The 27,344-nt window shown below is 46.7% G+C and overlaps 1 protein-coding gene and 1 long non-coding RNA gene across 2 annotated transcripts in view; one reads left to right on the forward strand and one right to left on the reverse strand.

Moving 5' to 3' along the window:
• LOC144106560 (uncharacterized) overlaps nt 1-18,891 on the forward strand; it is a 110,481-nt gene extending 91,590 nt beyond the window's left edge. The window contains exons 2-3 of the long non-coding RNA XR_013309046.1: nt 18,013-18,100; nt 18,738-18,891. This is a non-coding gene — a long non-coding RNA (uncharacterized LOC144106560). The remainder of the gene's footprint in view (nt 1-18,012; nt 18,101-18,737) is intronic.
• Nucleotides 6,376-11,137, reverse strand: LOC144106548 (uncharacterized). The gene is made up of 3 exons (XM_077639398.1): nt 10,921-11,137; nt 10,117-10,401; nt 6,376-7,230 (listed from the first exon to the last, which is right to left on the reverse strand). Exons 1-3 carry the CDS (start codon nt 11,116-11,118, stop codon nt 6,604-6,606), a joined length of 1,110 nt encoding a protein of 369 aa, XP_077495524.1. The 5' UTR covers nt 11,119-11,137; the 3' UTR covers nt 6,376-6,603.
• Nucleotides 18,892-27,344: the final 8,453 nt, after the last annotated feature.

The raw sequence follows: 27,344 nt of genomic DNA on the forward strand, positions 1-27,344 counted from the left end.
CTCGTTGACCAGTCCACACGTCCCTAGGTTACGACCCACAGGAGGGCAAAAGGTGAACGTCCAGAGCATCATGAACTGGACGTCATTCCGGCACTCTAGCAGGTCCGTACCACTGCAGTCATTGCCGAAGGAAACAGTTGATTCAATCTATTTCGTGCGATTCGTCAAGTTCGGCAACTGTGCAAACCAAAATGAGCGTCATGTTGGAAATGCAACTGGCTGTATTGAGACTATCTTTCCAGCCGTTAGTGGATGCCTGGGTCTGCATATTTGGTGCAGTTACTGCTAACAACATCCGGTCTGAAAGCACACTTCAAGGCATCATGATAGTCGTTTATGCGTCCGCTTTTACGCCATAGTAAAGGGTCACGCCTGCCTCACAGAGGTGTTGGAGCAATGTCACCGAGGTTAACGAAGCCGCCAGGACCAAGAAGTAAGTTGACCGAGCAGGTATATGGAAATGACGAAGGGTGGCCGGAAGAAGAATGCTGGTCGCATGGTTACAGTACCTGTTGCCTGGTTTCACAATGTGACCAAGAATTGCTGAAAATACTCCCAAAGACTCTGCACGCTTTCACACTAGCCGTCTTTCAAATGTGAAAAAGCCACCGTCTGTGTGTCCGCCTATCAATTATTGACTACAAAATCTCGCCTTATTTATGTTTCTATAGGGTTGGTATTCTGTCAAAGAACATGCGCAGTTATATCATAAAGCAAAAGCAAGCTGTCGCGCAAAATCTTAATGCTCTGGCGTTAAAATTCAGAGAAAATTTAAAAGCGAGAATAATGGCGGCTCCATCAAAGAACAGCGCTAGCTCAATGCAGGCAGACCTTTCACGGCAACAGTCTATTATATTTCCGACAACTCCACCCAGTGTCTCAACTTTAAAATACAGACATAAAAATATAGGTGCGGTGGTTCCGAAGAATGCTGTTTCACAGTTTAACATCGAGCAAGAGTTCATTAAATTTTATAACTAAATGACGTTATCAGATCATTAAAGTTTAACAGGACGGAAGTTTCAAATACGAACTTGGACAGATACACCCAAGTTACGCGGACATTTCAATAATATATGTGGCTTGATACCAAACATCAGCGTTTCAAGCTTAGGAAAGAAAGGGTTCCAAGATAATAAACTAGATGACGGCACCAGTACCAAGAAAATCAATTCGTGACAGCCGTAGAGAAAAGAGGGTTCCACCATAATTGATTAGATGGCGCCACGGGTACTGAGAAGTGAACTCACAGGAACAGCCGGATGTATGAGGAAACATGTGTCTGGTATGCTACTAGATGGCGCTACGGGTATCAAAAATGGAATATACTGCTAAATGTCTGCTTCACTTGCTTGAATTTTCAGGGGCAGATTCTTCAGGACGCCTGATGTCCCTGTCGCCAGCCTTTTGAGCATTACTGTGAAGAAAAATAGAACAAAGGAAAACAAGCTAGACATAATAAAGCAATTTCGGATCTCTGCTATGCTCGGAGGAAAAGCGAGAAAAGTAGATAAGAATAGCAGATAGGAAGGACGCAAAAATATTTAAAAAATGCGAGGAATACAGCGGGTATTTTACAACCTGCCGCGGATGGGCAAAATCACCATCACAAACCGTCACGTGGCCATCATTGAAGTGCCCGGTGCAAATGTGTTCTTGGATACAACACAACATTCGATTTTCGCAAAGAACCGGGAGTAATTTTTCTGCGTCTCACGTACGCAGAAATTGCGCTGTTATCAGTGGTGTTGCCAGTGCAGAAGCATCACAAGGTGAGCGGTTGACCACAATGACGACGAATTATTAACGGTTTGACAATACTGCACCCAGAGAGAACTGACACGACATATTAAGGCTGCCTTCCGTTGAGGAGGCGTGTTCGATAAATCGTCCCTAAGATACTACAATTAAAATTATAACAAATTAGATTTGCTCAACCTATATGTCCGATCTTCGCTTTCCTGACGGCTTTGTCCAACTACCTCTGTTAAAGATTGCACTTGACCAACCTCCTCAATGAGCCAACTTTTTCCTAAGCTTATTTTTCCTGCTGCTAGTTTACACCGCAGTTTCCTTTGACTTATAGGTATATCAAAGTTCACATTCCCTGACCATCTGAAAAAAAATATTTTCCCGGCTTCTCGCTCGACGTAAATATACTGGTTAATTTGCACACGCAGTGCTCCTTTCAGTTGATTCATGAAAATAATTCAACAGCATTCGAGGACGTCATTTAATTCCTCCATTGTTCAGAACTTCAGATGTTTGCATGGAAAAAGAAAACACGTGCAGTGCCACTAATCTCTCTGACTAAATGGTGCAACAGCAGTACTCCTATATTTTGGGACTGCTATTGCGGTTCAACCTGTTCTAGATCTCCAGCCTTCTCAAAAAATTAAAAAATTCTCGTGATATTTTGCAAGAATGATATCAGAGGTTCTAATTGAGATAATTTTTTACTTCACGTGTATGACGTTTGCAAAGGTCTTAAAGCTATTCACTTTTACTTATGCGACTCTTCATGCTTAGGTTGAGTCTCGATTTGATCTTCTTAACGACTGCCAAATGACCGTTCGTTAAATTTTAGGAACGAGGCCATAGCGGGCGTAGGAATTAGTGTCGGCGTCGATGATTTTGTTGTTTTGATCTTTTTGTACAGACAGCTTGCTCGGCTTCCAAGAGTACTGATGCAAAGGGAGAGCCGGGCACCTTCTTTCGCATTTTTTGCTTGAACTGGATCTAAAGAAGCCTTGCACAGAAGTTTTTTGTTCATGCCATTTGATGGTGTTTTCTGTTAAAATTATTTAGCGCTATGCGGTTAAACGTTATGAAGAACCTGGACCGCCGCGGTGGCTGAGTGGTTATGGCGCTCGGCTGCTGGTCCGAAAGACGCGGGTTCGATCCCGGCCGCGGCGGTCGAATTCCGATGGAGGCGAAATTCTAGAGGCCCGTGTGCTGTGCGACGTCAGTGCACGTTAAAGAACCCCAGGTGGTCGAAATTTCTGGAGCCCTTCACTACGGCGTCTCCCATAGCCTGAGTCGCTTTGGGACGTTAAACCCCCATAAACTAAACTAAACTATTATGAAGAACCCAAGACCAGACTTCGGATGCATTTTAAAGCAGGCTTCTTGCGGATCATGTTTCAATAGCAAGCATTTCACGGCCTGTCATGATGCCTAGTATGCAGCGAGCAATTTGATGGAGGAATAGTGCAAACAAAGGACGGGACATTTGAAGGCACACACGGCGAGCGCTTTCCAGTGTCTCGTGACTTGTTTGCACTATCCTTCCATCAAAATATACCAATACAAACATGGTCACCTTTTCGCTCTGCTACAGTGCGCACATTGCAAAACATTCAAAAATAAAGCACAACAATATTTATCAAGACTCAGAGGTAAGCACTCAATTTTTCAGCACAGCGAACAACAATTAGTACTTTAGTTATTTTTCACACAGCATAAAATGATTCACTAGCAAAACCCAACAGCTGCTGCACATAACTTTGGCGTGCCTATGGAAACGGTGACGGTATACACAAACGCTTTGTCACCCTTGGCAGATATGGGCGGCAAAGCCGGATGTGTTTTCTAACTAGGCGCTGCGACGTCACCCGGAGTCGTATGTCCAGGCAACACATGTTGTGCAGGTGACGCTGTAGAACCAAGCGCCCCCTCTTAAGTATTCGTTGTCAGTAATTAAGGAACGTGGCTCCTAATCGAGTTATGTAGAATTTCTGCCGTTTTTACTGTCAGCTTACCCTTGCAGTAATGTATAAACATGGGGTTTTGAACCGAAATGATGAAATTTGCGATTATTCGTTCTGGACATCCGAAAAGATCTGAATTGCGCTGAAGTAAGGTAGCATTGTGAACGTGTAAAAACAAAAGCATCATTTATGGTACTCACTCTTAGAAACGCTACCACATTGGAAGCGAAGAAAAGCCTTCAAATCCAAGGTGTCGAAGAATAATGTGCTTTGTTGTACTAAGAGAGATATAGGAGCTGAGCTCATGTCGATCTTGACAACTCCCGAAGGAAGCGCTACAAAACAGTCAATATTGTCGCGTTCGACAGCGACAGGTTTCGTGGCACTCATCCCGGTTGACGAAGGCGTTGGAGCCCAATAAACATCGGTGTCGAAGCAGAAATTCCCACTCCACCCTGTGACACTGGAACGCGGTGCCTTTATCCGTCACCGACGGAGCGGCAAAAAACGGAAGGCGAAGCTGCGAAGGTTCGCACAACTGTGACACCGGCAGCAGGCATCCCCGCTCCCGACGTGTCCGCGAATCGTTGCACTGCGCGCCGCACAAGGCCGCAGTGTCAAAGACGGGTGCCGAGGCCAGCGTGCATCTGCCACCCGCAAAGGACCATGGGACACACTTGCGGCCGTCGTGGAACCACCAGTCACCGCGAGCGTCTTCAGCAGTGCAGGCTACGAACCGCGGCTTCTGAACGCAACGGTGCTCAGGAGCCCACCGGCCCTTGACACAGGCCGCCAAGCAGTCCTCGATGGAGGCGAATTGGTTCGGACTGCGGTTGCACACGTGAGCCCTCTGCACTGTCGCAGATAGGCACGATCCTTTGTCCGGGTCATAGAAGAACTGCGCCGCTCCGTTGACATTGCAGAAGGACTTGTGGACGGTTGGGCAGACTGTGCCATCCTTGTCGTTGCTGCTCTGCATGCGGAGAAGTAAGCTTTGATTATCCGCTCCTAGCGTGGCTCTCTACCATGGTAAGTTACTGGGCAGTGGATGGTACTGAGCACATAAGCAGCGCTAGTGCTGACTGGGGCAGATGCACAGTTTCCTTCCAAAATATATAGGCTACGGAGCTCATGGCCCGAGTGGACATCAAATATTTTTGCGAGGTTCATGTGTTACTTTTGTCATGTGCTTCCCAAAAGTGAAGAAGCACACATACGGATGGATGAACCTTGAGCCGATCCGTGTGTTTCTTGACTTAGTCTTGTTGACCATCCGGCGGATTATGATTAAGAACATGCCGAACGAACTCGCTCCAAAGGATATATGTTCACGGATATGTTCCGTGTTAAGAATATGATGTGTGTAAACAGGCGAGAACTGTTAATTTTGGCAAGCTTTCCAGGAGTGACGGAGCGGAAAAGCTGTTGAAAGTAATATTACGGTCGGCAGCGGTTACGATCGCATTAGTAATCCGGTTGCTTTGCTGAAAACTCTACGAGTGAACACTAGCGTAAGTGAACATTCTTCAGAGATGAAAGTAGAACTATGTTTTTCTACAATAACTGGCAATTTTTTTCAGATTACCTCTTCCTATCTCTCCGCACTACCGTCAGGATATGAGAGGAATATTGCTGCTGCAGCCTAATGTTCCAGCGCAAAAAACCTTATTTCTCCCTTCTTCGTCGCTGCATACGCTCCGCCATTAATACTGCGTTAAGTCTAAAAACACTTTTAATAGGCTGGGGTCATATCGCGTGAACACTGTGAGCCCGAAATGGGGAAGGACTTTTCCAAACTTGTTTCAACAGCCGATGGTTCATTGATATAGAGGATAAAGAACAGGCATAGATAGGTACTTGCGGAGCGAAAGACATATTCTCTCCAAAGCCGGTGGTGTGCGGAAATGCCGAAAAACTTTACTAGCCGAACTGAAACACTGGTCTGCCTCGAGACTGAAGTCAATATATTTTAGGCTTAGATTGCAAAAATGCGTTATGATTTTTATTTCAGCCTAGCGTGGACTTCAGACACGTTACAGTCTTTGATACGCATGTTATTGCTTTGAAACTTGCTCTAGGTCGAGTTAAAATCAGTGGTTTGAATCAGGCTTGTTAGGCAAAATATACCGCCCTCTGTGGAAGACAAACGGGTACACATGGCACTGTCACGGCCTTACGGCGCGCAAGTCTAGAAGCCACGGAGGAAGACTTGACTTGCTCCGTGCTAGAAGTTGAGCTCGAGAAAATTGCTAAAAACGAAACAATATTATACCGCAGAACAATGCTAATCGTGTCCTATGCAGTAAAAGACGTTTTTTAGGACCTTTGTATTACACTTTGGCACATATATGTCAAAACTCTGCTGAGACCTGAAGAAACTAGCCCCATGTCACTATGCAGACAGTACTGCCGAAAAAGATAAAATGAAGAATTCAGTTTGAGGCTCTCCTAGACACTGCGTTACATGTCCATTAAAAACTGAAAAAAATCTACCGAAATCTAACGAACAGCGGACCTAACGTGGACAGAAGAATTAAGAGAATAGAAGGAATAAACTACCTTCTGCAGTGTGACAAAAAAAGTTACTGGTAAACGTTCCTGGCAGCCCAAAATGAGGCTTAAGCTACTTTTGCGAAATGATGAAATTTGCGATTATTCGTTCTGGACATCCGAAAAGATCTGAATTGCGCTAAAGTAAGGTAGCATTGTGAACGTGTAAAAACAAAAGCATCATTTATGGTACTCACTCTTAGAAACGCTACCACATTGGAAGCGAAGAAAAGCCTTCAAATCCAAGGTGTCGAAGAATAATGTGCTTTGTTGTACTAAGAGAGATATAGGAGCTGAGCTCATGTCGATCTTGACAACTCCCGAAGGAAGCGCTACAAAACAGTCAATATTGTCGCGTTCGACGGCGACAGGTTTCGTGGCACTCATCCCGGTTGACGAAGGCGTTGGAGCCCAATAAACATCGGTGTCGAAGCAGAAATTCCCACTCCACCCTGTGACACTGGAACGCGGTGCCTTTATCCGTCACCGACGGAGCGGCAAAAAACGGAAGGCGAAGCTGCGAAGGTTCGCACAACTGTGACACCGGCAGCAGGCATCCCCGCTCCCGACGTGTCCGCGAATCGTTGCACTGCGCGCCGCACACGGCCGCAGTGTCAAAGACGGGTGCCGAGGCCAGCGGGCATCTGCCACCCGCAAAGGACCATGGGACACACTTGCGGCCGTCGTGGAACCACCAGTCACCGCGAGCGTCTTCAGCAGTGCAGGCTACGAACGGCGGCTTCTGAACGCAACGGTGCTCAGGAGCCCACCGGCCCTTGACACAGGCCGCCAAGCAGTCCTCGATGGAGGCGAATTGGTTCGGACTGCGGTTGCACACGTGAGCCCTCTGCACTGTCGCAGATAGGCACGATCCTTCGTCCGGGTCATAGAAGAACTGCGCCGCTCCGTTGACATTGCAGAAGGACTTGTGGACGGTTGGGCAGACTGTGCCATCCTTGTCGTTGCTGCTCTGCATGCGGAGAAGTAAGCTTTGATTATCCGCTCCTAGCGTGGCTCTCTACCATGGTAAGTTACTGGGCAGTGGATGGTACTGAGCACATAAGCAGCGCTAGTGCTGACTGGGGAAGATGCACAGTTTCCTTCCCAAATATATAGGCTACGGAGCTCATGGCCCGAGTGGACATCAAATATTTTTGCGAGGTTCATGTGTTACTTTTGTCATGTGCTTCCCAAAAGTGAAGAAGCACACATACGGATGGATGAACCTTGAGCCGATCCGTGTGTTTCTTGACTTAGTCTTGTTGCCCATCCGGCGGATTATGATTAAGAACATGCCGAACGAACTCGCTCCAAAGGATATATGTTCACGGATATGTTCCGTGTTAAGAATATGATGTGTGTAAACAGGCGAGAACTGTTAATTTTGGCAAGCTTTCCAGGAGTGACGGAGCGGAAAAGCTGTTGAAAGTAATATTACGGTCGGCAGCGGTTACGATCGCATTAGTAATCCGGTTGCTTTGCTGAAAACTCTACGAGTGAACACTAGCGTAAGTGAACATTCTTCAGAGATGAAAGTAGAACTATGTTTTTCTACAATAACTGGCAATTTTTTTCAGATTACCTCTTCCTATCTCTCCGCACTACCGTCAGGATATGAGAGGAATATTGCTGCTGCAGCCTAATGTTCCAGCGCAAAAAACCTTATTTCTCCCTTCTTCGTCGCTGCATACGCTCCGCCATTAATACTGCGTTAAGTCTAAAAACACTTTTAATAGGCTGGGGTCATATCGCGTGAACACTGTGAGCCCGAAATGGGGAAGGACTTTTCCAAACTTGTTTCAACAGCCGATGGTTCATTGATATAGAGGATAAAGAACAGGCATAGATAGGTACTTGCGGAGCGAAAGACATATTCTCTCCAAAGCCGGTGGTGTGCGGAAATGCCGAAAAACTTTACTAGCCGAACTGAAACACTGGTCTGCCTCGAGACTGAAGTCAATATATTTTAGGCTTAGATTGCAAAAATGCGTTATGATTTTTATTTCAGCCTAGCGTGGACTTCAGATACGTTACAGTCTTTGATACGCATGTTATTGCTTTGAAACTTGCTCTAGGTCGAGTTAAAATCAGTGGTTTGAATCAGGCTTGTTAGGCAAAATATACCGCCCTCTGTGGAAGACAAACGGGTACACATGGCACTGTCACGGCCTTACGGCGCGCAAGTCTAGAAGCCACGGAGGAAGACTTGACTTGCTCCGTGCTAGAAGTTGAGCTCGAGAAAATTGCTAAAAACGAAACAATATTATACCGCAGAACAATGCTAATCGTGTCCTATGCAGTAAAAGACGTTTTTTAGGACCTTTGTATTACACTTTGGCACATATATGTCAAAACTCTGCTGAGACCTGAAGAAACTAGCCCCATGTCACTATGCAGACAGTACTGCCGAAAAAGATAAAATGAAGAATTCAGTTTGAGGCTCTCCTAGACACTGCGTTACATGTCCATTAAAAACTGAAAAAAATCTACCGAAATCTAACGAACAGCGGACCTAACGTGGACAGAAGAATTAAGAGAATAGAAGGAATAAACTACCTTCTGCAGTGTGACAAAAAAAGTTACTGGTAAACGTTCCTGGCAGCCCAAAATGAGGCTTAAGCTACTTTTGTGAAATATTTTCTATCTTCAGGAGGAGTTTTCAGACTACCTTAGGCAAAAAATAAAATTGGCGGGATTCGTTTCAGTTTGTGTATCAACGGGCAAAAACACGTTTTAACTCAACTGCAATGTCACGTGCGATGAAAACTCGCAATTTTCCCAACTCCGTCGCTTATTCCACTCCCCAAAAAGGTCTCTCACTACATTACGGTGCAATTAAACCTTTCTAGTTGTTTGTAACACACCTCGCCGTCCATGTTGATGGAGTTTGTATACATGCATGCTACCTCTGATTTTTGTGATACGTTTTGTGCTTATGTTTAAAGTTGACGAAGGAAATTATTTCTTTTTGAACAAGCATTATGGTTCGAGCGGTTCTTTTTAGTACGCGTCGTTTATAATTAGTCTTACATGTTTAATGCAACCTTCAAGCCATAGTTGTTTTTTTGTGGTTGTAAAGCTAATTTCTAAATGATTTACTAGGCGCCAGTCAGTTGCTAAGATACAAAAAATCAATTAACACTTCCAGGAGGGGACGAGAAACAGCATTTAATAAAACATCGAGATGGGTCGTTGGGATTTTTTTCGCCATCTAACTAGACATATTCATTATATTTGTGGCCACGGGTGTTTAGAAAATACTTGGTTTGGTGTAGTAGAACTAAAGCTAATAATGGCTTGCATTACACACAATATTAAAATGTACGGAAAATGAAATCTGCGCGACCCACAACCGTCTGGACGTTTCCTAATCATTCTCCGCAGAGGGTAGCTGTACGTGACGGAACTAAGGACTCATAATTCTTGAGGGCGGGCAATCGATTTACGTGTTCAAAACAGGAAATGAAAGCCATGATAAACATAGTTGTGCGTTAGTTTTTGAAGGTGGTAATCTACCTTGACCTTCGATGCTTCATCATGAACTAATCACGCGCGCAACCTGTACATATTTATTATTGCGTAAATAGTTTTTGTGTATACTACCTCTCCACCCTATTTTCTCTGCCTGTCCCCTCACCTCTCTCATTTCATTTGTCCATTCTGCCAGCTATCCTTTATTTCCGCTGTCCAAGCTTAGGTGCTTCAGTATCGGTGGCAGATGGCGGGGTTAGCGAAAACCTTTTCCTTTATTTTTATTATTATTTTAATCAACCCCTACTGCTACTTGACCATCGGGTGTATCCTACCAGTCAGCACCACTCGCGTGCGCTTATCTTCGTTTAGTTGCAATACGCACGGGGGAATCACTGACGTTAGTAGTAGGGACAAGTGGATCCTTCATGCCTTGCTTGTCTGAAGCCGTTTCGTTCGCGCCTGGTGACCGATCAGGCGCTGTGGTTTGCTCGGGCACCCGTGTCGGCGTCGGCTTCTCAGTGGTCATGTTCCCAAGACTGGTCTTGCTGGTAGTGCGGGTCGTATGGCCTCCGCTGCTCTCAGTTGTTGGTGAACGCGTTTCCGTTGGCGGTTGGGTGGTGGTATGCGTCTCGGGTGAACTGGGTGCATCTTTCATCTTCAAGGAGCCCTAGAAATAATTAACTTTAATATTAGCCATACGTTTTTAGGAAAAGTCTATTGATACCTAATGTAGTCGCAGTTGCTCCTGCTATGAGTAGATTGCTGTATTCAAGGCTTCATGACTGCAGTGCTCGTAAGGCCGACAACCAACACCGATCAAATCATCTCGCCTATACTACAAGTGTAAAAAGATTAATCTTTATCTTAAATAGAAATATATCTAGAGAGCGCCATAAATCAGAGGAGTTAAAAAAAAATAGTGCTCTCGATCAGCCCAAGTTACCTACAAACCCAGTGGGTGAGCATTCGCCAGTAGGTGAGTATTCGCCTAAAAATCCAAAGAGAAGAAAGTTAAGTCTAGCGTGACCTATACAGCGTGCTGCAAGCTCACTCCCTAACAAGGGTGACTAAAATCATTTAAGTTCTGTTTGCCGCAAGCCATCATGCAGCACACTATCTCCACGACCACGGCGTTCCGAATAAATGAATACCTGTCCAAGACTTTTGAATAGTGCAGCCGAGTCACCTGGTGAGGCGCAGGTGCATCCGTAGGTGGCGGGCCCAGCGTCAGGTCGAAGATGCGCGGGTCAGGCTTGCGCAACTTGTTGACTTGGTTCCCACCAACCGAGAGTGTGTCTTCTGTCATATCTGCTGTGCGCGCGTACATGTGAATGCCGACCACGATCACCGCCAAGGTGAGCAGCATCGCCAGACTGGTGAGCATGCGCACAATAACACGGGGAACCTGCGCATTGCAAAAAAGGGCACAATGTCGTTAAGAAAGGGGGGGGGGAGAGCTACTTAGTCCATTGTGTTCAGGCCTCCGGTTTCAGTGCGGGAGCATGAATAGTGGCCATTCCGGGCATTAAGACATAGTGTGTTCGTACGTTTGTCTGAAACCTGCTTTGTGGCAGGCTTGCCAACCGATTGTAAGGAACCATCCCAGGTATATATATATATATATATATATATATATATATATATATATATATATATATATATATATATATATATATATATATATATATATATATATATATATATATATATAAACACCAAGTGTCCTAGCTGAATCTAACCAAGCTGAATCTAACCAACCACGGAATGTTCCAGCGGCGTGAAATCCAGTGTGGTTTGTTTACAGTCGCGTGACATAGCAGTACATTTTTCGTTATTCATCGATAATAATTATGTCTAATTAGCTAACTTTTCAACTTTTGAATTAAAATCAGCTGACGCAAACGTTCGTGCAAGGTTACTGTTTACGTAAAGTAGTTTTTTACCTGCCTTAAACCATAACTCGCACAATAGACAACAAAAAACTTCCACGCGACAACGGTGGAACTTGAACCTCGCAAGATATGTGTTAGAGAACGAAATCCTTTTTTCTTCTGAAGAGAGCCCCCCGATGAGCCTTTGTGTGCACATTGGGGCGGAGATGTGAGCCAACAGCTGTTTACGCGATGGCTTCCTTTTAAAGCCAGTAAATGAAGCTACGTCAATCGTACCTTGGTGGAAACAACGCTGCTAGCTGTTTTTCGAGATGATCTGCAACTTTTCCATTGACACTTCTTTCCTCAATAACTATAAAATCGGCTATCTAGACCCATCTAATTGACTTTAAAGATCGAAAAAAGGATACTTCTGACTAGGCCATGCGACACTGAACAACCCTCAGTTGGTTTCACTGGTGGTTTCACTGGGCTAGAACACTCTTTTATTTAAAGCTTGGTGTCATTTAGCTGCGACACCTGGCGTATATACTACGGACTTAATGGGATTAGCCAATGGAACTAATCAGTGAGGCCATGTGACGCCAAAATATTGTGACGTCATCCATACGTCTGATGACGTCATGCCTACAGCCAATCAGAGTACAGCAACAAAAAGTACACATCGTCTAGTGATAGCATCGGAGATCGAAGAGTGGCGATCGGATGTTAACGGAGAGGGAAAGTAGGTGTTGAAAGGCTGAGCCACCGACATAGCGGCAAACGCTAATGCTTCCGCATTTCTACAATGCAGTCTCTGCAGTCTTTGGCGCTCGGCTGCTGACCCGAAAGGCGTGGGTTTCGATCCCGACCGCAGCGGTCGAATTTCAATGGAAGCGAAATTCTAGAGGCCCGTTTACTGTGCGATGTCAGTGCACGTTAAAGAACCCCAAGTGGTCGAAATTTCCGGAGCCCTTCACTACGGCGTCTCATAGCCCGAGTCGCTCTGGGAGGTTAGACCAATATAAACCTAAACCAAACCATCTCGCCATTTCTTCACACAGAGACAGGCTGGCGCCAACTAAGAACTGCAACTCAGTAACTATCAACTATAATCAGTTAGTAGCTGACGCCAGTCTTGTCTCTTCACGTTCTCATTTGTGCAAGAGCTAACAGCACGACCAGTCTAAAGCCGCTGCAGAAGAAATCAGGAAAATTGAGTGTATAGATGGTTTATGGTGGTTTAACGTTCCAAAGCATCCAATGCTATGAGGAACGCCGTAGTGAAGGGCTCTGGAAATTTCGACCCCCTGGGGTTCTTTAACGTGCACTGGGATGTATTACGCACAACTGTCTCTATGGCTTTGTAGGCACTTCGCTCACGCTACGGAAGTTGAAACCCATTAGATTCTTTCAATTAACACGAAGGGACGCGAAAATGGTTCATATCCTTTTAGTACGTTTTGTTTTAAGCGCAGGATAAAAAAAATCACGATAAACGTCGCCCAATCTCTACAGTGCGCATGCATGCCGAAACTTGCGCCTCTGAAGCAGTCTTGGTATCACTTCATCGAGCCGCGCCTGGGGCAGAAGGAAAACAAACAAACAAAAAAGTCTGGCCGCAAGAAAAGCAACGACGCGCCGTCTGCCCATGGAAGTGGCGCCACAGTTCTATCGCTGATAAGTGAGTCAGCGCCGACCGCCATTGAAAAGGCCTGCAGTCGACAGTAGTGGGCATGCGCAAGTGGCTGATTCGCGGTTAAAAATGCCACCGACGAAGACCGCCGGTCATTCTTCGTGTTTGCTAGGAGCGAGAGCTTATTTTCGCCGTAAAAGCGGAAGTGGTGCTGGACCTGCCTCTGTGCGCGTTTCCAATGGGTTGCTGTGATTTTGACCGTCTACCGGAGACGCATGGATGCCGTTGCACTCACGGACTACCGACGACTGCCGAGGAATACGCCTCTCCGAGCCAGGCCGTCGGCATCGAAGGTGAGTGCGAGGCAAGGCCTCGCGGCGAGGGCGACATGTTTCCGTGAAACCTTTTAGTCAAAATTTAAGCTTCACTCGCACTGTTCCCGCGAGCATTGAATAATAACCAGCAAACAACACGCAGCATGTAGAGGAGAGGTTTCATGGGCTGTCGCCATCGGGTTTCTGGTTCGTGACGCAAGCGAGGGGAGCTAGGATTCGCGCCGCGCATTCAGCTCTAGGTTTAGCTCACACTAGTCAGGTCAGCTTCAGGTATTGAGCCAGCGACGAAACTTCGTATGCAGGGTGTTTCACCTAAGACTTTGCGCAGTTTTTGAAAGTGGGCAGTTTGAGTTAGAAGAGCGCCTTTTCCGGCATACCTTTGCCGGCGGCGTGGTGCGTCGGAGTACAGCTAAGGCGTGGTAACTAGCACGCTGGTTAAGTAATACTGAATAGTTTAATAACCGCCTTTTTCTTTTGGGTTCCTTGATAGTTGAGGGACGTGTAGCCTACCGCAAGTTTTATCCATTTCAGTTTTTGGAATTTTGGGGGCGTGGTTGCCCTCGGCCCTGTGGCCCAACTAATATTGGCTACATCACACAAAAGTACGTGCGCGAGAGGCCTACGGGCTTAGCAACCTCTGCACGTAACTCGTGGAAATAGCCAAAATTTGTTAGGCCACAGCGCCGAGGGTGGCTGCGTTTTCGAAATTCTGGAGTGTTCTGGATGTTGCTTACGGAGGGCTGCACGTCTCTAAGATATAGGGGGATTTGACAGTGATAGTTAGAAGGTTGACTATTCAGTGCTGCTTAACCGGCACTCTAGTTATCCCGCTTTGGCTGTATTATGATGCACTACGCACTATGCCGAAAGGGTCGCCCTTCTACCTCAAAAAGCCTATTTTTGGGAATTGCGTGCGGTCTTGGGTGAACACACCCGGTATGGAGAGCTTTGCTCGCTGCCTCAACGGGGTTTATATATGCGAGCTCGCTATCGTTTGTGTCACGAAACAAAAGCTCGTTCCGAACGCCGTTGCGACCAAGCCACTATGTCGTGCAGCCGAACTCCCGGGCGCGCATATTCTTTTGAGACATGTGGCTTGTGGCCGTACACGGTGCTCGGAAATTCTCGCCAGCCTCGTCGAGCAACTCCGAAGAACTGACGCTGCCTACGGTCTGCGGCACATCGTGTTTCCGCTGCAGCCAAGGTCTCTTCGGTTTTCTTAATTGTTTCAGCCCCGTGGCGCAACGGCTTCAGTCGCGCTCACTTAGCCCACCACGGTGAGTACATGGAAGTGCGATATGCTTGCGTGTATGTCATTCCTTCTTTTTTTTCTTTGCAGATGTGCTCATTCCAGCATTCCCGCACTTAATCCAACGGCACTGGTGCATTCGGCCCGCATCTGGACTGATATGGCAGTTGCGGGTCGTGCAAGGTTCCTTTCGTGCACCCTCTGCCTCCTGTCACAAACGTTGTACTGTCGGCTGCTTTGACTGCACTGCATCGCAGCGTCCTTTCCCGCGTTTTCGGTAAGCAGGACCACGACTTATCGAAACGAAACTGGCATGGCTGCAGATGAAAGCAGTGCCCCCCAAGGCTGCTTAATACCATGGCGCCGCTGAAGACGGTCCAGGATGTAGTTCAGTTGAAGCTCTCGTGGAATAAGCCACGTTCGTTCCCGACAGTGCAGCTAGTGTACAGTGTGACCCTTTGATGACTTCGGAATGCTGACGACATCCATGGCTACATGAAGAGGGCTTGATCGCTCTGGTTGGTGCATGGTGATGGAAATGGTTGCACAGTGCTAGCAGACGGAATGGAAGAGAACACAGAATATGTCTGTTATTCTCTTGCGTCTCGTCTGTTCGCTCTGCTCGGTCGTTTCCATCTATGGTTGCATTTCGCAAAGGTTCCCTTTTTGTACTTTGCAGACATGCCGGCTTAGGGTCTCACTTACACAAGGACACCACGGAGCCGCCTCAGCAACTGCGAGCTCAGAACTCTGGTCTCGGTCCGGCATCCATGTACCGCGCAAGATACTCCCTTCTTGGCTCGCGTTGCTGCTGCCTCCCGCCACAAACGCTGTACTGTCGGCTGCTTTGACTGCACTGCATCGCAGCGTCGTTTTCTGCGTTTTTGGTAAGCGAGACCGCGACTTATCGAAACGTGAAAACTGGCATGGCTGCAGATGAAAGCAGTACCCCCTAAGGCTGCTCAATACCATGGCGCCGCTGAAGGTCTAAGATGTAGTTCAGTCGAAGCTCGCGTGGAATAAGCCACGTTCGTTCCCGGCAGTGCAGCCAGTGTACAGTGTGACCCTCGGACGACTTTGAAACACTCACGGCATCCATGGTTGCAAGAAGAGGCTTGATCGGTCTGGTTGGTGCATGTTGATGGAAACGTCCGAACAGCGCTCACAGACCGGATGGAAGAGAACACAGAGCGTGTTCTCTTCCATCCCGTCTGTTCACGTTGTTCAGGCGTTTCCTTCTATGGCTTCATTTGGCGAAGGTTTCTTTTATCTTTCCAGATATCGTGGCTCAGAGTCTTCCTTGGATGAGGAGAGCACGGAGCCGACTCTGGAAGTCCGAGCTCGGATCTGTGGCCCCGGTCCGGCGTCTATGCACGACGCAAGGCAGTCCCTTCCTGCCCCGCCCGTCTTTTTAGCTCTCTTGATACCAGGAGTAGGGTGGTAAGTGCAAATGAATCGAAGCCGGCGTGGCATGCCACACTTTTGCTCCCGACAGTACGGAAAGTGTGCAGCGTGTCCGTAGGAAGCCTGTGTAGCATACGCTCGACATCCATGTTTTCCACTTGTCGTTGCAGATACGCCAACTTAAGTTCTCTGAGCCGCGTCGGAAAGTACGAGCTCTGATGTCTGGCCCTGTTCGGTATCCATGCAACACGCAGGATGTTCAATTCCTGCCTCACGTATGCCTCCTTTCCACAGAAGAGCTGTATCTACTCAAGTCTGCTATGAATCTACTACAGTTAGTGCTTGGTCTGTTCGCCGCTCGTTCAATATAAATTGTTATTTTCGGGCTTGTCTCCGTCCTACTTATTCGTATTGCTACCAGTCACCCATGTTAGGCTTATTTCATCAAATTCAGCAGCATATGGTGTATGGCCTTGTGTATGGCCACACACTACAGGGTTTATCTCCACTTCACCACATTCGCACAAGTCGTGCATGTATTGCACCTACACTGGAGTCAGTCGGATATCACACAGCAAGCATTCCTTTTCTGTTGGTAATACTCTTGATATCCGCCAATACTTTCCTTCAAGCAAACGTCTCGGCAACATCATTACGAGCTATAGGCGTTTCCATTCACTTCATAAGTTTCTCCTTTCATTGTTGATTGCACCAATCTGGACGAATGTCCAGTTGTTTGGCGTTACTTTACAAACCACACAACAATTTGATCAAAATCGCTCATTCCCAATTACTACAAACTGTATTATTCGTGCCTGTGCAGTTCAAAAGCACACCTTCTCATCGGTGCAGTCATTCCCGATCACCTGTATATGCTAATTAACACCTTTTGCATACTTTCAAGGGGGCCCCTTCACCAGGCAAGGTGGACGTCAGTCCGGCTCTTTTGCGGTGTGCAAGGCTGCTTTCTTCTTTACAATACTTTCGATTCTTTTTGTGTACTTCGGTTTTTTTCCCTGCCTTCGTTTGCTTTGTTTTTGACTTGCCTCTTTGTATCTGAGGCTTTCCGTTTTTCTATTTGGGTATATAGAGATGCTCTGTGTGCTTCACTGTGTCTTGAGTCAGTACGGACGTTTGGTTGAAATAAAGGGAAAACATGAAAACTTGTGGAACGTGCTCAGAAGAGAAAGGCGAAGCATGGGTTCTAAAAAAAAAAAAGAAATCTGGCATGCCTCAACGATGTGGCCCATGAATGACCTCCTTGAAGACATGTGCAGAATATCATTCTAATCACCGGTTGTGCATCACGGCGGCACATGGGCTTCACCTCCTTCCCGGGGCCTACCAGCCGGGTGTGGACACCGACGGTCTCTACGCTGCTGCTTCCAGTCAATCCAACGCGAGTGCCTAGTCGGCGCCTCTTGGACATCGACGCGATGGCCTGCTGACCCGGATCGTCATCGCCGCTGCGACGACTCCTGTGTGCCAGCTCCGAGCTACTGCCGACGTGGTGCAAAGAGCTGCCGCCTTCACCTGTCCCTGTTCGCGGCCATCGACTGCGGGAGGCGGCGCATCGATGCCTTGAGAGTCCAAGTAAGCAAACTGCTCGCAAACCTTGGTTGTCTGTTAGGCCAAGTCAGTTAGCTATTGATAGGACTCTCCCTCTGTTTTGTTTGCATTGTATGTATGAGCGGTATTTGCGAGTTCTGCGTCGTATAAAATGTGTCGTTTGCAACCGCCTTGCTTTACTGTTCTACATGTATTATTCATTTTTCTTTTCCAGATAGCTGCCGTGTCTTCGTCACCTCGAGGCTCTCCCCTCTTTGAACCCAGCACTTCAGTATCGGAGCCTCAACTCTCCCGTTGTTTGAGTACGCTTTCTCAATAAGCATTTCTCACTTTCGTTTTGACCTCCTTATAGTTACGTTTTATTGCAAAGCTCATTGCAAATTCTTTTACTTGCATTGGTTTCTTTTCATTTGCTCAGCGATAGCTGTTTGCGTGTTGTCCTGTGATGCACGCACTCCCTTGCACCCATGTGCTCTACACACAACTTGCATAGCCGCCACACTAAACCTGAGGCGCAAAATCCTCTTATGCACCATAAAACCCCGGTCCAACTAAACACCCTTAATCCCGACACCCGCACCCGTTGACCACTTGCTGTACCCGGCTACTCCTACATACTTCACGCCGGATTACTACACCCGCTTATGTCCCTAGACATATGTTATGGATGGATGAGCGATCGTGCGTGACTCGTGCCTACCGTACCCCACATCCCTACCCTTTGCCACAGGGTAAGCGTCCGGTCACTCGTTGCCGGCCGCACACGCAAAATATCCACGATATTCGTCTTACACCTAAAGGGCAAATGTCAGAGAATTTAATTATTTGGTGCAGAACAAATTTGTTAGGCCAATAGTAATATTCGTTGGATGCTGTCGGCATGCGCGCGCAACTTGCTTGTTTGTGCCGTTTTGTTTACGTTGCCTTTTGTTTCTGCAGGTAGGCCGGCTCTTACTTTCCCGTTCAACACAAGCCAACTGGACGTGCTATTTTGTGAATCGGGACTGGCACAAAATACTTAATTTTGCTGGGTGGCTGAGCAGTTCGGTGCATGCAACTCTGCTGGCCAAATATTTGGAATTTCGCTACGTTCTTCGCTGCATAATAACCAAGATAATTTTTACTTGAACATAAAATGAAGTGCCCATAAGGCGATGCGCGATGCTGAAGAGGAAAAGAAAAACGCGCGCGAAATGCGCCTACCAGCTGTTCTAGTTTGGTTAATCACTATGATTGAGATAAATGGTTGATATATTTATTTTAATGCCTATCACAGCGCACGCGCATCCCAAAAACAATGTATGTGCAGCACCATCGCTCACATGCAAATACTCACTCGTGTGCAAGAAACATTTCGACTACTTTTATTCTTAGAAATTTTTTACATGTCACACGTCGGAACAATGAGGCGATTATTGATATTGTCTCACACGCGTCTGCATAACGCAGCTATTGATGTCAGTCTCCAAATTAATTTTTTGTATTACCTGACTGGCGGAGGGCTTTACTGACAAAAAAAAGATGAAAAGGAGTTTCGTTAGCTCGTCTCAACATTTCCAACAAAAGCATTCCTAACAGGAATGAGTGTATGAGCGCAGTTTTTCGCGAACTGGAAGATTTGACTACAATAATTTCTCATCTACAGGCTTGTATTTTTTTCTTTTTACTTTTTTGGTATCGTCAACTGATCGATGTGAGTGAATGAAAACCTTTCAAAGAATTTGCTGCACATTGAACGGATGGACCATTACTTTCAATATTTCCATTATAGTACCTTACAATTTACCAATATTAATTTTTCGCCCAATAATGTAAAACACGTCTAGGAAATATCTAGCATTCCACTGACAGCTCTTGGCTATTTGTGTTAGAGAAATATTCTGGCTAATATTCCTGTTTCGTTTTTTATGGCAGCCCTCGACCGAACAATAAGTTTCTCCACTCTTTGAAAGTCGCGGAATTCCAGCCATGACTCACAACGAGCTGCAACCCCTCTTTTGTGCATTTGCGAGCAGGACGGCACGTGCTCACATTGAGAGAAAGAGCGCCAGCGGTGCGAAAAGTACGCGTACCAGTCGAGACGTTGCTCACTCAATGCGCTCCTCTGGCGACGTGCCCGGACAGAAGTTCGGAAGTGACCGCCAGGGGGAGAGGCGCTACACGTGCTTCGCCCGCTTTCTGTATCACCGAAATCACGTGACGACCATGATGCTCTGCAGCGCGAGCGAACATCGGGGTTGTTAAGTGGAAGCCCACGGGGCCGATGCCCCCCCCCCCCCCCCGCACCTGTTACCAGGAGCGATCATGCCCGGGGAAGGGGGGGGGGGAATCGAGGAATGTACGTCGAGGCGTGACGCCCGCTTAGGGTGAGAGCTGCGCATTCCACTGGGCTCGCGACAGCCCACGGGGAGTCGCGGAATGTACGTCGAGGCGTGACGCCCGCTTAGGGTGAGAGCTGCGCATTCCACTGGGCTCGCGACAGCCCACGGGGAGTCGCGGAATGTACGTCGAGGCGTGACGCCCGCTTAGGGTGAGAGCTGCGCATTCCACTGGGCTCGCGACAGCCCACGGGGCCAATGCCCCCCCCCCCCCTCCCGCACCTGTTACCAGGAGCGATCATGCCCGGGGCGGGCCCTGGGCTCCGCCCACTAGTACATACGATGCATTTGCTTTGCTATTGGTCCAAATTGGGCGAGAGCTAGATTACTCAAGCTCCGCCCAATTATCGAAGGGGTTAAAACCTGCGGGAAACGACGACTTGGGACGAGCGCGCCGAGTCTCAAGCTCGGCCGTTTTTAACAGCCTTTTTTAAACAGCCTTTTTTTAAACTGCCTTTTACTCACCTGCCTTTTTATGTCAGTGCCGTCTTTAATAAATAAGTTTTGCTTTGAGAAGTTGGAACTGCTGCCCCAACCGGCAACGTGTCGCCGGACGAAGACCTGAAGTACTCTTCGTACTGCTAAAAGACGTCCCCATCCGAAGGATAGCAGGGAAGTTTAACTGGGGTGGTGCTATGTCCTTTAGGAGATAGTCCGTGTACACATACACGCGAAGAAAAAAACACCGTTTATAGCCAGTGACACGGCTCATAACTATATTGTTTACATTTCTTCAGCCTTGCCAGAAACTGAACGTAGAGAGAGGAGTACCTAGTCCGCTTACGCCAAAGCTGCACCACAGTGCACACAGTTGCAGGAAATAAAAATTGAGACACCCGCGATATCTCGAACCGAAAGTAAAGCTGTGCAGTTTCAGGCCGCTGTTTTCCCAAGCGCATGAGTCAACACATGTGTGCGTCACATTGGCATGGCCTTGCGATCTGGCCTCACTTTGTTCGCGTAGTCAAAAATCGGCTCGCTCACCCAGTTATTCATGCTCAATAATTTTGCCATAAGATTGGGTCCAGACTTGTTGCGCCTCATACAAGTCTGTGTTTTCTATCTCAACTGACATGCACGTTCTCTGTCGGCATTGATTAACACGCGCTTTCTCCCTTCCCCGCTCTGCTCTATTCCTATCTCTTAACAGTACTTTTTTTATTTAATTGCTCCGCTGTCCTGCCCTTGATTCAAGTTCAATCCTTCTAATGAGATAGCGATAGAGTAGTCACCGAGTAACACCGCATATGTCAGGTGCCACGAAATTCTTTTATTGGTCCGGAGTGGTCAAGTGAAATTGTGACGTCATCACAACCTGTTAATTGTGGCAGGTGGCAGTTTTATGAATGATTGGTCGAGAGAAGTCACGTGGCCTTTTGATGTCATCAGAACACGCCCACCGGGTGGAGAGCAACAGAGATAAAGAATCGGAATCGGAATGAGAAAAAGGTGCGATAAGTGCAAACCTCGGCGCTACACGTCCGAATATGGTGATGGAGCGACAATTTCAAAAGAAACTGCCGCAGAGAAACAGAGAAATTGATACAGAAACCACGACGATTGTGAAATCATTGCAATCGCATTCCACTCGGTAACATTAGTGTCCCCATAGACTTCGTTACCTTGCATGTTTCTGCCCCATAGGATGGTATCGTTGAGATGCAGATTTTTTTTTTTTTGAGGGGTACTGGTGAGCTGCATTTGATAGTAAGCTAAACAACGAGAAGCTTTCCTGAGCCCAACAGCATGAACAATCGAACGCCAGCCGAGTTCTCGGATGATGAACTTCTCGTTATTCCTTTGAACAGCAGGAACAGTGTTAGCGAGCTTGTACGCCTTGGACAATTAACAGCTGGACGCCCCCTCCAGCTGTAGTGAACATTGTGCTGTGCGCATGTTTTTATTGCTGCATCATCAACTAATCACGCGCGCAACCTGTACATATTTATTATTGTGTAAATAGTTTTTGATTGTATTACCTCTCCCTCCTATCCTCTGTATCTGTACTCTCACCTCTTTCATTTCATTTCTCCATTCTGCCAGCTATCCTTTATTTCCGCTGCGCCAGCTCAGGTGCTTCAATACCGATGGCAGATGCCGGGACTAGCAAATACCTCTTCCTTCCTTTTTCTTATTTGAATAATCCACTTTCTACTACTACTACTTCTACGCCCACCACAGCTGAAGGTTGCAGGGAAGTTGGCGGTGCTATGAATTGTTTGCGGCCTCAGGGTTCGCGATAAAGGAATGTCCATTGTGTTTTTTTTTCTGCCCTCCCTCCGACAGCAGAGAAGGGGGCGAGTCACGGGATAAGGGGAGCCAGACAGCGGAGAATTCCGAGAATACGGGAAAGGTTAACCACCCTCCAGGAACATAGACGTCAGGATGCATCCCATTGTGCACCTTCTTGCCGCGAGGCGGGCGCATGTGGTTGGTGAGAGCCATCATAGTCCGCTTAGCATCGCATGGCTTTTTTCACATGTCTGTGGCGACGCTGCTCAAAGTGTAGGGTGTCTCTGGCGCTAGTTGACAGCTTCAGGCGCAGTCAACAAGACATTTTCCCGCTAGCTGCAAACATGAATAATGACACGTCGTTGCCACGAGTCAACCTCAGCCCGCATGAACAGGGGAGGGAGACGCGAGAGACAACCTTTGTACGCGAGTTTTTGTCCGTCCGTCTACTGATGACAGTTTGTGAGAAAGTGCGCCTTGAGGATAGGCCTTTCTTCGAGACTGGGTTTGCGAGAGGTTGAAACAACCCGCACCCGTAAGAAAGCGACACTTGGCAGCAGCGGCAGCAACCAGCGCACACGTCTCCTGAATTACTGCTCCACGTATTTGCAGGCTACCCGACGCCTGTCATCTGTACGCGACAAGGTGACGAGCCCGTCCACTGAGCACGGTGCCCGACATCTGTACGGGGCAAGCTGCCGAGCCAGAGGTGCACGACGAATAACATCGATCTCGGACAGCGTTCGAGAATCCTGCATAACGCCGAGCCTCACGGTGAAAAGCACGAACAATCGTCAGCGGTATCACCGACACCGTCCGGCGAATTTTCAGCAAGGGGCGTTTCCTTGGCATTGGCAGCAGCGGCAGCAACCAGCGCACACGTCTCCTGAATTACTGCTCCGCGTATTTGCAGACTACCCGACGCCTGTCATCTGTACGCGACAAGGTGACGAGCCCGTCCACTGAGCACGGTGCCCGACATCTGTACGGGGCAAGCTGCCGAGCCAGAGGTGCACGACGAATAACATCGATCTCGGACAGCGTTCGAGAATCCTGCATAACGCCGAGCCTCACGGTGAACAGCACGAACAATCGTCAGCGGTATCACCGACACCGTCCGGCGAATTTTCAGCAAAGGGCGTTTCCTTGGCATTGGCAGCAGCGGCAGCAACCAGCGCACACGTCTCCTGAATTACTGCTCCACGTATTTGCAGGTTGGTCGTTTTTTCGATAGTTCTTCTTGTTCCTGCCGCTGCTGCCAAGGCTACCGTTGAGTGTCACGCAATTATCATGTTACGCTGTTGCGCATGTCGACAACGTGTTGATGACAGCTGTCAATCACTGTGCTGCTCAGAGTGTGAATTTACGTACCATGTCGGATCATGTTCAGGCGTTTCGGAAGAAACGTTCATTTCGAAATGAGCAAAGGCTTGGAAGGCCTGGAGGTGCGAAACATCTAAGGGCAGCCGTAAAGCTGAGGATACACTGCACGGGCAGCAGTCCGATAGAGAACTAATCACTAGGCTGTTTTCAATGGAAAGTAAAATTGACTCCCTTCTGGCCATGTCCAGCAAGCTTGAGTCGCTTGAGTCATCCGTCAGCCTGCTCTCAGATAAATTCCATGAGTTTCAAACACGTCTTCTAGCCCAAGAAAAGTCGACAAAGGATGTCACGAAGCGTGTAGAGCGGCTTGAGAAAGCTGAATGGGCCTGTGAAATTGCACAGCTCAATAAGGACGTTGACAGTCTAGAATGGCGCAGTCGTCGACTGAACATCGAAATCCATGGTCTACCAGAGACGGAAAACGAGGACTTACTAAAGAAAGTGAATGAAATAGGCACAAAACTGGAACTTGATGAGGTGTGCTCGAGTGACATAACAGCCCTGCACAAGCTTCCCGCGAAGCCGGGCAAAACACGGTGCGTAATTGTTCGCTTCGCAAAGCAGGAGGTTCGTGATGCCTGGCTAGCAAAAAGGCAGGCGCTACGTGATGACAACACCGGAAAGTACATGTGTGAAAATATGACTCGGTACACTCGCACTCTTCTGACAGTTGCAAAAGAATGGGCTAAGGAATCCGGCTACGCGTTCGTTTGGCACGTGAATGGAAAGGTGCTTGTACGGAAACAAGCCGGTGCACGAGCAGTTGTCATCCGCGATAAGGATGACCTCGCCAATCTGAGGTGATAGCGCAGGCAATTGTATTTTCAAGCAAACGCTATGTCATTCATGTCCAATTTTGCTCACCATAGTGAGCAACTCAAGGATAAGCAGAAGTTTTCTTTATTTTATTTAAACGCCCAAAGTTTGCGAAATAAATTTGATGAGGTTACTTTGTTTTTATCAGATTTAAACCACGAGTTTGACTTTATTTGCTTTAGTGAGACGTGGTTAACATCTGACGGCTGTTTTCTCTTGCCGAGATTTGATTGTGTGTCAGCGTGCCGTTCATCAAAGCGCGGAGGAGGTGTTGCTCTGTATGTGCGTTGCCAACTACCGTATCAAATTCTAGCAAACTATAACATTGTGAATGAAAATTTTGAGTGCGTCATTATTCACTGTTATAATATACTACTTGCTCTTGTGTACCGACCGCCATCTGGGTGTTTAAAGCAATTCATGCAGTTTGCAGAAGAAATATTTGAACGTAGCCTCGAGCTCAACCTCGAATGTGTCTTTGTTGGGGATTTCAATATAAATGCTTCTCCAAATAATATTATTTTTTTGCATTTCCAAGAGCTCTTTGAGTCGTATGGTTTTTCAAATGTGATTAATGATCCTACTCGCGTCACGTCAAATTCTGAAACAATACTTGACCTGTGCATTACAAGCTTCTGCCCCGATGAAGTTAAATCACGTACAATTATATGCGATCTTACTGATCATTTACCCATTTACTGTCTGATACCTTCGAAGCAAAAACGCTCTTTTCTGGAGAAAGAAATATTGATTAGAGATTACTCGGAAAGAAACATGTCAAAGTTTAAAGAACTCATTATGCAACAGGACTGGGATAGCGTTACAAAGGAAAAGGATTCTAATAACGCTTATAAGGCATTCTTGATGTTTTTTATTTCTGCGTACAATGAATCCTTCGGTTTTAAAACTCTTAAGAGACACAAGAGAGCAAGAAAGCCCTGGATCTCGCACGACCTGTATAACAGAATAAAAAACCGCAACATCCTTTTTGAAAAGTTTTTAGACACACGAAGTGAAGGCGATCTCCGCGCATTTAAGAAAGCGAGAAATAAATTGAATGCTGATATTAAGAAAGCAAAGAGATCATACTATGTGAACAAGTTTTCCAATATTGCAGGAAATCCTCGTCTGGTATGGCAAGCGGTCAGAGACATCACGTGTAAATCGAACTCCCCAAAGCGGGTTTCTTATCACAGCGAATCTATGAGTGAAGAAGAGGTTGCAAACCTGTTCAACGAACATTTTATTAACGTGGGTGCTTCCGCAAATGACTGCGCTGCGATACCATGCGAGGAATTCGTCAAAGCACATTGTTAAAATACTGTATTTTTGTCCCCAACTGATGAATATGAAATACTGGACGTCATTTTGGGTTTAAAGAACCATTGCGCCTCTGGAGCTGACGATATTCAACCCGGTCCACTAGAAGCCGTGGCAGAAATAGTTAATAGTCCACTCACTCATATTCTGAACCTTATTCTTTCCACCGCAGTGTTCCCAGACGCAATGAAGTTAGCTCGTGTGGCTGTTATACACAAGGGCGGTTCCACTAACGATATGAACAATTACAGACCAATCTCGGTGCTCCCTATCTTTGCGAAGGTAGCGGAAAATATTATACATAAAAGACTAGTAAGCTTTCTGAGTGTAAATAACATAATAGCAAGTGAACAATTCGGCTTTAGAAAAAATAAGTCCTCCGAAATGGCCCTTCTTGAAGTGAAAGAACATATACTCGAAAACATTGAAAGGAAAATATTTACCCTCGGAATATTTCTGGATTTTAGAAAGGCCTTCGACTGTGTCCATCATGACGTGCTTTTAAGGAAGTTGCCATTGTATGGATTTCGCGGCAACGCATGGTCTTTAATAAAAAGCTACTTAACATCTAGAGCCCAGTTCACATGTATAAATGGCGCAAAATCCGACAGCAGACTTGTAAAACAGGGCGTACCTCAAGGGTCATTACTTGGTCCGACACTATTTTTACTATATATAAACGACATTGTAAACATAATAAATAACACTAAGTTAATTTTATATGCAGATGGCACGAATGTGTTTCATCAGGCCAACGAATGGTTAACTGGACTGAACTTATGGCTTCTTTCGAACAGACTCCAATTAAACACAAGTAAAACTAAATACATACTGTTTAGACCGAGGGGAGCCCATTCACCCACAAACTTGCACTTAAAATTTCATAACGTTACTATCGACCAATCGACTACAGTTAGATTTTTGGGGGTAATATTCCAGAACTTTTCATGCACGCCTCACGTTGACGTACTGCGTAGGGACCTTGGGCGAGCCGTGGGAATTTTAAACAAGATAAGATACCATGTTCCGTCTGCTGTAAAAAAGCAAATCTACTATGCGCTTTTACATTCACGCTTCTGTTACTGTTTCCTAGTATGGGCTACAACGACTAAGACAAATTTGGATTGTCTTTTCTCTTTGCAAAAGCGAGCAGTGAGAGCAATAGGCAATTTAGATCTTTCGGAGGACACTGCACCTCATTTTAAAAGTAATAAAATAATGCCCATTCACAAACTCCATAAACACAAACTGGCCCTGGAAATTTCGCGTCTTCACCAAACAGATATAACATTTCAAACTAAATATCATGTCCAACCTGGTCCTTATTATCTACAACAAAACTTAATACCAAGGCCCCGTTCGCGTACAACATACGGTGATCAAAAACTAAGTTATTTGATTCCGGATTTCCTCAATG

The sequence above is a fragment of the Amblyomma americanum genome, chromosome 1 (assembly GCF_052857255.1).
Source record: "Amblyomma americanum isolate KBUSLIRL-KWMA chromosome 1, ASM5285725v1, whole genome shotgun sequence".
Taxonomy (NCBI): Eukaryota; Metazoa; Arthropoda; class Arachnida; order Ixodida; family Ixodidae; genus Amblyomma; species Amblyomma americanum.